The sequence below is a fragment of the Myiozetetes cayanensis genome, unplaced genomic scaffold (genome assembly GCF_022539395.1).
Source record: "Myiozetetes cayanensis isolate MyiCay16 unplaced genomic scaffold, myiCay2020 scf4, whole genome shotgun sequence".
NCBI classification, from domain to species: Eukaryota; Metazoa; Chordata; class Aves; order Passeriformes; family Tyrannidae; genus Myiozetetes; species Myiozetetes cayanensis.
The window spans coordinates 7,410,238-7,424,565 of NW_026087631.1; the positions used below are offsets into that span (position 1 = coordinate 7,410,238).

General features: G+C 44.4%; 1 protein-coding gene across 1 annotated transcript; it reads left to right on the forward strand.

Moving 5' to 3' along the window:
• Nucleotides 1–5,586: 5,586 nt before the first annotated feature.
• Nucleotides 5,587–14,017, forward strand: NANS (N-acetylneuraminate synthase). The gene is made up of 6 exons (XM_050329165.1): nt 5,587–5,799; nt 7,222–7,437; nt 10,190–10,289; nt 10,550–10,704; nt 11,746–12,012; nt 13,016–14,017. The coding sequence occupies exons 1-6, from the start codon at nt 5,668–5,670 to the stop codon at nt 13,223–13,225; spliced, it is 1,080 nt and encodes a 359-aa protein (XP_050185122.1). The 5' UTR covers nt 5,587–5,667; the 3' UTR covers nt 13,226–14,017.
• Nucleotides 14,018–14,328: the final 311 nt, after the last annotated feature.

The following is a 14,328-nucleotide window of genomic DNA, read 5'->3' on the forward strand; positions in this document are numbered from 1 at the left end:
TCTCTGGTGTAGTCAGAAAGTACTTGGACTGAGAGAATATTCCTAAGGTCATTTTTCATCTGCATAAACAATGCCTTCATACAGCACAGACCTCGTTGTGGTCTCCAACTGAGCACACCGGATGCAACTAATCTAAAGGGCAGGAATTTGATAATATCACAACCATGTTTGTTAATGTATTCTCTTCTTTTTCTGCAAGTTTATATCTAAAATATCTCTTTGGAAATGTACACACTCGGGACATTTTCCTGTGGAAAAGAGAACAGCAGTTTCATGATTGAATTCAATACAGAAGGTGTATTCTGAACACATACAAGAAGCATCTATTCATCTGCCTTGTCACAGTATAAGTTAACTTTATTTTTTTTTCCCCCTTGGTGATCAAAGTATCCATGGGAATGCTTCTTTTCCCAGTCAAACTCAGGAGTTCTCTTTGCTCCTATCACCATACTCACAAGTGTTAGGGACCTATTCACCGGCATCAGCATATCTAGGCTCTGATCTGCTGGAGAAAAGAAACTGGATGCAGATTCAAAATATGCCTCCCACAATGGGGATGAAAGCAAATTGTTGAGAACTTGTGACTAACATCCACAAAGCAGCTGGGAGTGGTTTGACTATGACCTCAGCCCACAGACTGTAGTAATGAGGCGGGTCAGGCTGCGGTGTCAGCCAGGCAGGCCATGAGGCTGAACTGTCCACTGCCACTCCTACAGCCCCACTGAGGCAGGACTGACAGACCCCAGCTAAGCTGACACAGGACTGCTGGGAACAAGGACCCTGACACCAAATATTCTGTTTATTCTCACTGGCTTGTGCGTCACAGGTTTTCTGCACCACAAACTTTCCAACTATTATTCTGACAAAAGATGTACTGTTTCCTGTACTATGGCTCTCCCTCGTGCCTTTTACAAGAGTGTGGAGGCTTTTCAAAGTAATAATTTACTTCTACATTTACATTTACATTTACACACCTCTTGGAAAGGTGAGAGGGAATTATTCCTCTCCCTCTCTGCCCTCAATTTATGGTGTGTGCTCTCCTCCCTCCTCTGCCCTTAGAGAGTAGAGCTGAAATACAACCAGATTAGAGTGGATGGTGTCTATTTATTCCCAATGCCAATTCAGAGATGCCAAAGACCGGGTATTTCATGTAATTATTGTGTTAGTTCAGCACACTTCTCCTAGCCATTTGTAGCTGCAAGAATTCAGCAAATCTGTAAACTAAATAATAGTGCCTTGAATAAGCCAGCTGTCAGAATTTGATTTGGCAACTGGATGTGAAAAGCTTGTTTTAGTGATTAGCCTGGTATCATCCAGCAACTTGGTGGCAGAAACAGTGAATCCTTACTGAGTCAATTTGGGGACCAGCTTTTCTATTCCCTGAAGCTTAGTCACTGTCTCCCTGCTGTTCTTCTAAAACACAGAATATAGAGACTAGGAGAGTCGCCTCCACTACATTTGGTACAGTCTGGGGCAAGATTGCTCTTGAGGGGAATATTTTAGTGATTGTTCACTAAGAATGGTTAAAGAGGCAAAATTGATGACTTAAAAACAATCTTAAATCTAGCAGCACTTACCATCTGAGGGCTTTATAAGCCCTAAACATGTGCTTTGTGCCATAGCCCTAGTGCATGTCAAATCAAAGCAGTGCATCCCTGTGATACACAGGCTGTTGGAACACAGAGATCTCTGTTCCTTCAGCACAGGAAATACCTGAGAGACAGGAGAGAGAAGAAGGGAGACTGAAGAGGGGAAAGAATATGCTGATGGTAGGCCTCTGCCTATGTTCTTAACCTTACCCAATTTTGAGTATGTTCTAATGGATCATAGTCCTTCACATGTAATATTTTAGGAAAAAAGATTATGTTTAACTTCATCTGTTCTATATCCTTCGCCGTCTTTCTCCTGCTTTTTTCTCATGCAGACTCCTTATTTCTAGTCCCATTTGTGTCATATTACTCACAGCACTAGGGAAAGAATCTGTGAGTTTTGTGACTCAGTCCCCTCAGCTGCTATTTCCAGCAGCATTTCTTCTGAAACCAGTCTCTTCCAAGTTCCCCCATCCCACAACTTTCAGTTCAGCTTCTTGGGCTCCACAGCTTTTGGGCTTCACCCCATTCTCTCCAACCCACTGACCCAGTATCAGCCAGTGTCACTCCTTATTCTGTCACTATTCCCTGGTTTCTCCTTACATCCTTTCCCTTCTGAATCCCTTCGTGCCTCTGCAACGCTTAGTCCTTGGTTGTCAGTAAAAGTTGTCTCACTCACATCATCCCAGCCACCCCTTCCAAATATTCTATCCAATCTCAGTTTCACACTTCTTCCTATGGAAATCTTTTTAACGGTAACTTAAACTCTACAAGATCTCTAAATTGATCCAGGGGTGCAATTTAGTGGACTATTAGCACGTCTAGACTCATTAACAACACACAGGCTTCTTTCCAAGTTGCAAGAGAAAGTTGGACAGAGCAAAAGGGAAGCATGCTGGTCATCTTGGTTTGTCAGAACTTGGGTGTTTCAGCACAGAAGCTGTGCTGAAATAGGGAAAATCTGAAGAAAACAAATCCTTGCTGTCACAACAAGGAGGGATACTGCCTGTCACCCTTTTCTGGGTGGCCCACTAAAAATTATACTGTCATTGCTAGTAAGAAACCTAATTCTACCATTGCAAGGCCACAAGAACTGGTGGGTTGTTGGGTTTGTTATTAGCATGAGTGAATTTACAGTGCAAACTGAAGCTTGGTACCAGGTGTCTTATGTTATAATGTGGAGTTTAAGTGTGGCATAATACCAGAAACCTTGAAAATATCTGTACAGGCTGAAAACTGAAACTACAAGACTATAAACATCTCAGTGGCAGTCAGCTTCTGGTTCTGGGAGAGTTATACACTTAAATGCTGAGAAAACTGCTTTAGACATAACAAAGAGGACAAGGAAGAAGTCAAACAACACTTATCAGCCCTGAAATGAGTTATACAGTGTCCTCTTCTCACCGTTATTTACAAAATTCAGTGCTTGGTAAAAGATAGCATCCCTTCTGTGTGTCACTTCAGCACTGACATATCATGGTATGCCGCTCATCAAGGCCTTTTCTGATCTGAAACTGAGGCAGTTTCTTACGGTGTCTCTCACGTAGTGCTATACAGCTGAGAGCCTGTTGGTTGTGTTCAAGCAGTCACTGCAGCCTCTCAGAAGCATCCCTCCTCAGGGAAGAGCCAATACCAGCATAAAGACTTACTACACTACTGCAACTGCAGCTGTGCAAAGGACGGTATCTGGTGCTAATATTGTGTCTAGATAAGGCCTTGAGGCTCAGCTCAGCTTCTCTTCCCTCCAGCCACAACAACCAAAACCAACCAAAACCAAACAACCCAAGCAGACAAAACCAAAAACAACCAAAAAAACCCACAATGAAAAAAAAAAAATCAACAACAAAAAAAAACCACACACACACAAAAAAAAAAAAAAAAAAAAAAAAAAACACAAAACCCAAACCCAACCCAACCAACTAAAAGAAGATATATACTACGAAATCATAACAATTGAAATTACTTATTTTCAGTTCCACTAGAAACCTCACAGGCAGGCCCAAAATGTGAGAAGTGTGTCTGCATGTGTGTCAGATTCTCCAGCTACTCCACCTTGCCTGACGCGTGGGTTCAGGAGTGCTGAGAAAATGGGCTAAATCCCTGAAGGTGCTATTTTTGAAGAGTACCAAAACACAAGGCTATGATGCACATAATCAGGTCCTTGGAGGTAGCAAACCTTACCCTGGCTTATTTGACCAACAGATATAACTCTGCTAAATTAATGTTTCTCCTTTTGCCCAGGAAGGTATCTTTAAGGAGAAGATTTTTTCCCCACCTCCATAAGTTTTGTATTCCGTTTGCTTACTGTAGCCCTGATGGCCTCTTGTGATATTTCCGATGTATTTTTGTGTTTGTGCCAGATGGATGCAAAGAAATCTGTTATATACTTCTCTAGTTTTACGATGAGAAATCTAGATTTTAAAAAAACAAGCTATCCAAGTCTTGATGTTTAATTTCCTCTGGCATAGTAAGTTTTCTTACAAAATTGCTATGACTTGAAAGCAAGAAATGGAGAAAGCAAGCAAGAGCACCCTGACTGTAAAAATGCAGAACATCCTCTGTTCAGAAATACAAAGCTTTCCAAAATATGTACCAAAAAATATAAATTTCACACCTTCCCCACTTCCTGAAAGTAGGAGTGGTTTTGTTGGTTTTTTTTGTTTGTTGGCTTGTGGTTTTGTTTGTTTGTTTTTTCCCCCATAATATTGGGACTTCCAGCAGCAGAACTGTTGAAACAGCAGCAGCGCTATGTTTTACATCACCAGTACTGGAGACCTTCCTGATACTCTCCAACTCATTTCCAAGTTTAGCCTCACTCTGATCACGTGAAATCCTCTGGCATGGTCTCCTTTCCGTTCGAGGAGCACAGTATTATCTGTCTCTGTGTTCTGTGGTCATATCAGAGATTGCTGCCTATGGTCAGCAGAAATGACTGTAGGGACTTTCCTGTCTTCAGTGATTTTGATTTCCTAACCATCAGTTTGAGCTCCTTACCAAACACAGCTGGCAGCTGCTAAGGGAAATAGCTATTTCTATTTCTGTTTTCTGTTTCTATCTTCTACATGTCTTCATCATATCCAGAACATTAATTCTTAATGCCTGGTGGTTTTTTTTTTTTTTTTTTGATCAAGTCTATTACACCAACACTTAGACTTGGAGCTCTTCAGCAGCCTGTCAGGTAGCCACTACCCACTTTCCCATTTAGTTCAGTGTATCACTGAAAGTTTTGTCTGAACCAAATCCCTACAACTACCTCAAAAGGAGGTTTTAGTGAGGTGGGGACCAGTTTCTTGTGTCATGTCTTCTGTGCAGTGAGAGGAGCAGAGGAAATGACTGTAACCTGAGACAGGGGAGATTCAGATTAGATATTAGACAAAATTTGTCCCTGTCAGGGTGGTCAGGCATTGGAATGGGCTGCCCAGGGAGGTGGTGGAGTCACCATCCCTGGGGGTGTTCAAGAGGCACCCGGATCTGGCGCTGGGTGATGTGGCTTAGGGGTTTAGGGGTCACAGTGGCAGTGCTGGACTGGATGATCTCACAGGCCTCTCCCGATCCTGACAAGTCTGTGACTCTATAATTCTGAGCCCTCCTAAGTCCTCTCCGTATCAACGCATCTTCACGGCCTCTTAGGTGCGGCTCCCGGCTGGTTTGCGTTTCGCGGGGAATGGCGTTCCGCCCGCACCCAAAGCGCTCCCTGGGCGAGTCCGGCGGTGCCCCCAGCAGGCGATCCAGGATCTCCGGAGGGCCCTGGGAATGGGAATGGGAACGGCCACGGCCACGGCCACGGCAAGGGAGGAGCGGGGCCAGCCCAGCCCAGCCCCGCCCCGGGCTCTGCCCTGGCCACGCCCCTGGCCACGCCCCTCCCCGGCCACGGCTCCCGCACCTCCGCGGCCGCAGGGCGCCCCCTGCCGCCCGCCCGCCTCCTGCCGGGCGCTGGCCAATGGGGGAGGCGGCCACGCCTCCGGCGGCGCTGATTGGCCGCGGCTGTGAGGGCGCGGCCGCGGGGGAGGGAGCGGGGCGCAGTCGCGGGCGGGCGGAGGAGCGGGCGCCATCTCGGAGCGTGTTGGTGTCACCCACCATGCCAAGGGAGATCGAGCTGTGCCCCGGGCGGCGCGTCGGCGGCGACCAGCCGTGCTTCATCATCGCCGAGATCGGGCAGAACCACCAGGGCGACCTGGACATCGCCAAGCGCATGATCCGCATGGCCAAGGTGCGCGGTGGGGAGGCGAGCGAGGGAGGGAGGGCCCCGGGGCGCTGCCCGCGGGGAGCGGCGTCTCCTCCGCGCCGTGGTGCCGCTCGGGAGGAGCGGGGTCACTTGCTGGGGGGGCTCATTCCTGAAGCAAAGGGTCTGTCTGCAGCGAGACCCTTGCGCTCGGCTTCGGGGGTGGGTCTGGAACGCGTGTCCCGTGAGGAGCGGCTGAGGGAGCCGGATGGTTTAGCCTGGAGAAAAGGAGTCTTTTAAAAGGGGAGTTGTGTCGCTCTCTACAGCTGCCTGAAAGGAGGCTGTGGCCAGGTGGGGGTCGGGCTCTTCTCCCAGGCAGCCAAACGACAGGATGAGGGGACAGAGCCTCGAGCTGTGCCAGGGGAGGTTTAGATGGGGCACAGGGAGAAACTCTTCCCAGAAGGGGTGATCGGACACTGGAACGGGCCGCACAGGGAGGCGGGGGAGCCGCTGTCCCTGGAGGCCTCTCACGAAAGGCTGGACTGTTTAAGGAAAGGCTGGACGCGACGCTCAGTGCCGTGGGCATGTTGGTGTCCGGCCACAGGTGTGACCCGGTGATCTCAGGTCCTTTCCAGCCCAATTGATTCTGTGTGACAGCCGCAGCCCTGCAGCTGTGGTGTCAGGGAATTTGGGAATTTAGGAAGAATCGGGCAGCTGCTGAACCATTTCTGATGAACGTCCAGTTTGAGCTGGTTGCACTGGGGTTTTTTTCAGGTAATGCTTGTGTCGTCCAGGAAGACAGCCGGGCTGCTTTGAAATTCGGTGTTATGTCTGTTAGAGAGAAAACGGCACATCACTGAAAAACAGCTCAGGGCACAGTGTGTTCAGAGCTGTAACTGTGGTGTAAGTGCAAAATACTGTAATGAGGATATATCTTTATGTGTCACTTCCAGTGGGTTATTATCCCTGGAGGTGTTCACAAGGCATCTGGATGTGGCACTGGCTGATTCAAGGGTTACGGTGGCAGTGCTGGGTGGATGGTTGGGCCAGATGATCTTGTAGGTCTCTTTCAAACCTGATGATCCTGTGAATTTCACATTCAAATTCCTTGTTCCACGGAATCCTGTGACTTGTTTCAATGTAAAATTATAAAGTCACAGCTGAGCTGGAAAAAGACACCACAGAAATCAGCTCCTCAAATAAGTGGCCTTCACAGCAAGAGGCTATGCAGTTCTCTAGGTTTAGTATGATTTCCCTCTAGACTGCTGCTCTACTAAGTGTTGAAGTAAAAGGGCTTATATGTCTGCAGGTCCTCAGTCACTCTGTGTTCATTACCATTTGTGTGATTGCTGTGGTGATGATGCTGTGAAAACTCCACAGCAAATTAGTTGATCAGCTCTTGTGTTCAGACTTAGGATGAGTGCAGTTTTTCTTGCACTGCCACTCAGTGTGCACCAGCTTCTTTTGCAGGAATGTGGAGCAGACTGTGCTAAGTTCCAGAAGAGTGAACTGGAGTACAAATTCAACAAGAAAGCCTTAGAAAGGCCCTACACCTCCAAGCACTCCTGGGGAAAGACCTATGGGGAGCACAAGCGCCACTTGGAGTTCAGCCATGACCAATACAGAGAGCTAAAGAAGTATGCAGAGGAGATTGGCATTTTCTTCACAGCTTCTGGCATGGATGAGGTATGTAAGCCGTGCTGGAATGACAGTGGGAGTCCGGCTGTTGCGTCTGTCGGGTATTATTAGGTGTGATAGTTTTTGCATAGAAAGAATATGTGGATGATGAATTTCTACATTTGAAATGTGTAAACAGGAAAGATCAGGTAACAGTTGAACTTCAGTGTAGATCAGAGATTACAGAGTGCTTTCCTTTTCCTTGTGGCCTAGAAAATACAGAAAAGCAGAGTGAAAGAGACCCTAGCAGAAGTATGCTAGCCACTCTTGCTTATGGCCAGCAGATCAATGTCCCTGGTTTCCTGCAAGCAGCCTTATCCAGGATGGGATAAGGATGTGACTTAACCTAATATTTTAAGGTGATCCTTTCAGTGCCTCACTCTCTTACCATCAGAGAGGATTCCTAATATATCAGGGTTATCTCCTTCCTCGTGATTTTTTGTCCTGCCTTATCTGATGTAAAAGTTTAAACCTGTATCTCCTTTCTGATAATTCAGCACCTCTTTTGTAATCTCTGGATTAGACAATTTCAATTCCTTTAACCTTTTTCTGAGCTGTCTTTTCTAGTCCTCTGGCCATTCTTACTGCTGCTGTCAGCTTAACTGTCCTACTGACCAAAATCCTTGAATTGCTGTGCCTCTGCTGAGGTGGTGCAAGCACCAAATATCATAAAGAACTACTTCAGAACGCGTGACAGACAAGCAGATGTTTTGTATGTACGGCAGAAGCTCAATGCCATGGATTCAGAAATAGATCTGTGTGAAGAGAGTGGTGCCATGTTTTGTTTGTCATGTCTTCATGTCTAGAAGACCTGCTGAAAACCATTACTCCTCTGACAAAGGAGTAATTGAACCCAGGATTCTTGGACTTCTGTATCTGGGATCTTAAAGACCCGTGTGCCTTTGCAGGGGGGAGAAAAAAACCACACTCCTTCTTTGATGTTAAAACCTCTGGTTTTTAAAGGCTACAGTGCAATACAGAACACCTTTCATATGCAGCAGCTAAGATCCCTTTCCGCCTCTGGGATCCCTCTTTCTCTCTGCTGTACTCCATTGGGTGTGACCTTATCCGCTAATTAACAGAACTGATGCATGTTTGTGCCTTCTTGTTTGAACAGTAATTACATTACACATCTGATAAGATCTCTGGCGGCATTTCTGCAAGGCATGGTTTTGGAACTTAAGGAAAACATTGCATAAATTGACGTAATAAATCCTCAAGAATATGTTAACTTCTGTAAATTTAACATCATCTCCGGAACTCCAGCTCTGTCAAAGAGGTTAAATTGTGTGTTTAACTATATGATGCAATCAATGAAGTGATGTGTGAAGTAAATACAAAGGCTATGAATAACTTCTTTATTCTGTTCCAGTGTGTACTGGAGACAAAACAGGATCTCACTGAACCACTCCCTTTAATGTCATTCCTGTTACTTGAAATTACTTCCTGATCCTTGAATCTCCTACAGAAAAGCTGCCAATTTTCAAGAGAGATTTACTTAATGAAGAGTGGCTTTAGATATGAGGTCTATTCTGTTATATTTCATTTTGTGCCATCTCCTGAGATTAGATGCGTGGGTTTTTAATATAACGTATTCATCATCTTTATGCACAATGCATTTTAGTGAATAAACTATATTAAAGAGATGTTAAACATCCTAGGTACAAGAAATTGCATCTCCATCATACTGATGATAGAAAAATTAGATCAAATAAGATGATGAGTTTCTCCTCTGGACATTAGCACTCTGGCACTAAGTAAATTTAACTGCAACAAGGAAAGAGCTAGAGAAATTAAAAGTGTTTGTGAGTGATTGATGGGGAACAAAGGTAACTACTTCATTGTTGTCCCTGGAGGTGAAATGGAGGATTTAAATTAATAGGTTTGGAATTAGAATTTTCTTCCTTGAAAGTACTAATTTTTATAAGGTCATTACTGATGTAAAACCATCTTTCAGGGAGCCTTCAGTAATTCCTGAATTGTCTTCAATACAGCACACTTATTTTTAGGCAAAAGCAGGGTATAATTAGCATTTGAGTAAACTGATAGTCTTTTCTTTGCCATATTTTATTTTCTAGTATCTCTCCTAGACGCAAGCCCATTTTTGGATTTCCTTTCTCGGGTGCTTCTTTTTTTTCTGGTGCCTATTTAATATGCTTGTACAAATTTTTCAGCGTGGCACATCTATTCAAAGACAGTTTAAAACCTGTAGTTTTAAACTCTCTGTGGTTTAATATTTCTGACCTGCAGGAAGTGTGTGGCTGGAAGACTGCCTGCGTGCCTGTAACACATTTCTTCAAAGGGCAAGCTCTCATCTGCAGGTAGTTGCTCTCTCTGATGGTACTAAAAAAAAAAATAAGCAGGAATGCTGTGGCCCACAAGTTCATCCTTAAGTTAGAGGAGCAGTGGAACTCTCCTGTGCTAAGCAGCAGTTCCTACAGCTGGCTGACCAGCTGTGGCTGGGAGACCAAAGAGTCTGCCTTCCAACCGTGATCCCACTCGAAAACCTGTAGAGAAAAGGTGCAGGTGTGAAAGAAGGCACCATAATTATACTTCCACCTGGAGGGAAGTCAGAAACCAATATCCTCAGGATAGCAGATGTCACTTCAGGAGCAGTGTATTTTGGGGAGATATCTATAATACCTGCCTATTTAACTAAGCTTTGGTTTTGCTATTCTGAAGTTTTATTTCTCAGCACAGTAGTTCTTTATCCTTTGATCCAGCTGGTGTGTTAAAATGCAGTGATTTCTTTTCCTTGCAGATGGCTGTGGAATTTCTACATGAATTGGATGTTCCATTTTTCAAAGTAGGATCAGGAGATACAAATAATTTTCCGTATTTGGAAAAGACTGCAAAGAAAGGTGAGCGTTTTCTTTGAGCCATCTTGGTAAACATCACTGTAACTCAGTAGATCAGTTACTAGATCTTTCATCCACTTGATTTATGGGAAAAAACCTGAAGTTTCTTTAGAAGAAACTCGCCCTCAGGCTTGGGAAAAAAAGGTTCACCCAGGATTCTTTTCTAGTTTTACTGGATTAATTTACTACAAGAGGTTAATTTAATCTTGTGCAGCTTTCTTGCAGACCTAGGACAAAATTTTTGCGTGTTTTCTAATGGCTAGGTCGCCCAATGGTGATTTCCAGCGGGATGCAGTCGATGAACACAATGCATCAGGTTTATGAGATTGTGAAGCCCATCAACCCAAACTTCTGCTTCCTGCAGTGCACCAGTGCATACCCACTTCAGCCAGAGGACGTCAATCTCCGCGTTATATCGGTCAGTGAGTAACCCGTGCAGAGGGTACCGGAGAAGGGCTGTGCACTTCTCCTGAGATACACTTCCAGGTCTTTGGCGTGCTGGAATTTGCTTCTGGGAAGTTAGGAGATGTATCATGTTCCTCTAAGTCACGCAAGTGTTGAACTAAAAACACATAAAAGATCCTTTTTTAGCAAAACTCGTCTTTGAGGAATATGATAGAGGATATTACTGGAGCATTCACAGCTCAACAGAGGAAAGTATGACACTTGGTTAACAGGTTAACCCTGTGTTTTATAGAGCAAAGAAAAATCGTGTAGACTGTTACCATTAAGAAAGTGCATGGAAGTGAGAACATAACCCTAAATGGGGAGCTAGACCAGCAACTTCTGTTAAAAAAAGCTTCATGTGACTATCAGAGCAGAGAAAAAAATTGATTAAACCATGGGGTAGTTCCCTTCACTGGAAATATTACTTGGATATGCCTAATAGTGATGTAAGAAAGTTTTCCCAAATTGGCCAGTGTTCAAGCACCAGCTTAGATTTATGCACATGTAGTATGTTATTTTTAGCAGAATGCAACATGGCTGCATTTAATTGCCTTTAGGATTGGGTGACTGTCCCCTATGTATGGATTAAAAGATTGTTTCAGAATTTAAATACAGAGTTGAAGAAATCTGGTTTGGATATAGCTTAAGTTTTACCAGTCCACTGGGTTCTTGTATGAAAATAGAACACTATTACTGTTACTTACAGTGATATGTAGGCTTGGAAGACCTGGAATACTAGAACCAAATTAAAAGAAAAACATTAAGCTGTAGAAAAGAACAAACCTCCTTTTTTTTTTTAGTATTGATAATGTTAATGAAATTTAGCACCTGGCAATTGGTAATGCAGTGTGACTTGTTGAATGTAAAAAAAATGCATTATCAGCATAACCACCTGCTCGTTTTGTGGCACAATAATTGCCCGTGGTTTTTTATTGCAGTTATCACTGTTAAGTTTGCTTTGTCTTTGAAATTGCCACCTTGGTAATTCAGACCAACTCTGTCGTGGTTCAAGGCATATCAGTCAGCTTTTCCTGATATCCCCATTGGCTATTCGGGACATGAGACTGGCATAGCCATTTCAGTGGCAGCTGTTGCTATGGGTGCCAAAGTGGTGGAACGCCACGTGACCCTTGACAAAACATGGAAAGGAAGCGACCACCAAGCATCTCTGGAGCCAGATGAGCTGGTGGAGTTGGTGAAAGCCATCCGTACTGTGGAAAAAGCAATGGGTTCTCCAATCAAGCAACTCTTGCCCTGTGAAATGGCCTGCAATGAAAAGGTAACTTTTGCTTTTGGCTCTTGTAAACCTGCAGCTCGTTTAGACCTGTAGCTAATAACTCTACATTCAGAAAAACAGCTTGTTGTTCATTGCAGTAGTGTTCCTGCCTCTGCACTCAAAAAATTCCTCACTGCAGTTTTTTCTTGGCAGTTTTGAGTATAATGGAGCTGTATGTTTATCATCCAGTAGTTAAGTAAGTGGAGTAGAAATACAGAATCATTTAGATTGGAAAAGACCCTTAAGATCATTGAGTCCAACTGCTAACCTAACACTGCCAAGTCCACCACTAAACCATGTTCCTAAGTGCCACATATGCTTTAAATAACTCCAGGGATGTTGACTCAACCACTTCCCTGTTCTAGACTGTTTCAGCGCTTGATAACCCTTCTGGTGAAGGAATTTTTCCTAATATCCAATCTAAACCTCACCTGGCACAGCTTGAGGCTGTTTCCTCTTGTCCTGTTTCTAGCTGCCTGGGAGAAAAGACTGACCCCTACCTGGCTACGACCTGCCCTTCAGGCAGTTGTAGAGAGCCATAATGTCCCCCTGAGCCTCCTTTTCTCCAGACTGAACAACCCCAGCTCCCTCAGCTGCTCTTCATAAACCTGTTCTTTAGACACTTCACCAGCCTTGTTGCCCTTCTCTGGACTTGCTCCAACACCTCAATGTCCCTCCTGTAAAAAGGGGCCAAAAACTGGACACAATATTTGAGTACCAGTCCTTCTAATCAGATTCCCTCCATTGCGATTTCGGAACATTCCAGTAAGTCGCCATCCAGGTTCAGACAGGATCTGGATGTTCCCCACAGCCTGGTTACAGTGAGGGTTTCCATGCTAATCAGCCTTCATTTGGAATAAGTAATGCAGAGGGGGCACAACCCTTTCCCAAATAACTGCAGAGTATTTTGTATCCTTTTTTTGTATACTAAGCCTAGCAATGTGTTTGACTTAAAACTTTTTTCTCCCCCCCTCCCTCCTCCCCCACCCCCTTCCTCCCCTTGTAGCTGGGAAAGTCTGTTGTGGCCAAAGTGGCAATTCCTGAAGGTGCCATCCTGACACTTGACATGCTGACAGTGAAGGTGGGAGAGCCAAAGGGATTTCCACCAGAATCCATCTTCGACCTGGTGGGCCAGAAGGTTAAAAAAAGTATCGAAGAAGATGAAACCATCACTGAGCAAGTCGTGGAAAATCATGTAAAAAAAGTGAAGTGCTAATCCAAAGCACTCCCCACTCCATGTTTCATGATGTACTACTGCACAACATATTTAAGTGTAGCAACATGGTCAGTTAAAAGAAAGGGGCATAATTATGGGCATCCAAGCAGGTTAGCACTTTCAGGTTCTCATTAGTAGGAAGTTTCTGAAGCAAGGGGATATAAATTACGAAGAGCATTTTATTAGAAACTATATAGCTTTGTGCCTAGGAAATACCATGCTCCTCCCTTCTCCATTCCACTTAACCTAGATTAATTTGGAGTTTTGCCAAATCTGAGACCACAGTCTGCTGCTATCTGGCTTCCTTTTTCTGTTAAGGATACAGTAAATCACAGGAATTTTTTCTACTAGAAAACTTTCCACTAGAACAGCTTTGAGTTGTTCTAACCCCTTACGTTTTGATGTTCCTTTCTTTTCTGCCATTTGCCTCACCCCTGTGATAGCAGGAGTGTAGCTGGAGTTGAAGGCAGCGAAGTGAAAGTTCACATACAAAGAACAGAAAACTGCACATGCAACCAGATGAATTTTTCTTGAGATGAAAGCCTTAAGATGAAGCAGTGGGTTGCAGGAATCTGGACTCTGGGGGAAAATGAGCTTCTTGAGAAATTTAGGTTTTCAAGAGACAGTACCAAGAAAGGAAGCACACTGCTTATGTAGAAAGGTCCCATTTAACGGGCAAGAGAACCATTTTTGTGAACTGAAACACAGGAGGGCAAGCCAGACAGATTAAGCAGGGGAGAAAAGTAGCTCTGAGATGGATCAGTGGAAATAAACTTAACCTGTGCTTTAAAATTTGACAGAAGCATCTGTTGTAAGCTGAGGGAAACCTGGATCTTAAATCGGTTCTGCAGAGTGTTTGGTTACCTCTGTTTGGACTGGGTGGGGGGGGGGCAACTTTTTAGGTAGGAAGCCAGATGCTGGAGAAGATTGAACAGCCCTTTTCCTGTACTAACAAGCAAATACATTATGTTGGGGTTGCAGTCCCACTGCTATGAGCCTGCTGCTTTTCCCTGTGACCAGGAGGGGGCCATATGGAAGCAGCTGCACACCGGGCATTCCCCAATTACCTCTCTTAACACAGAACTGTTTTGGTATAATTCATC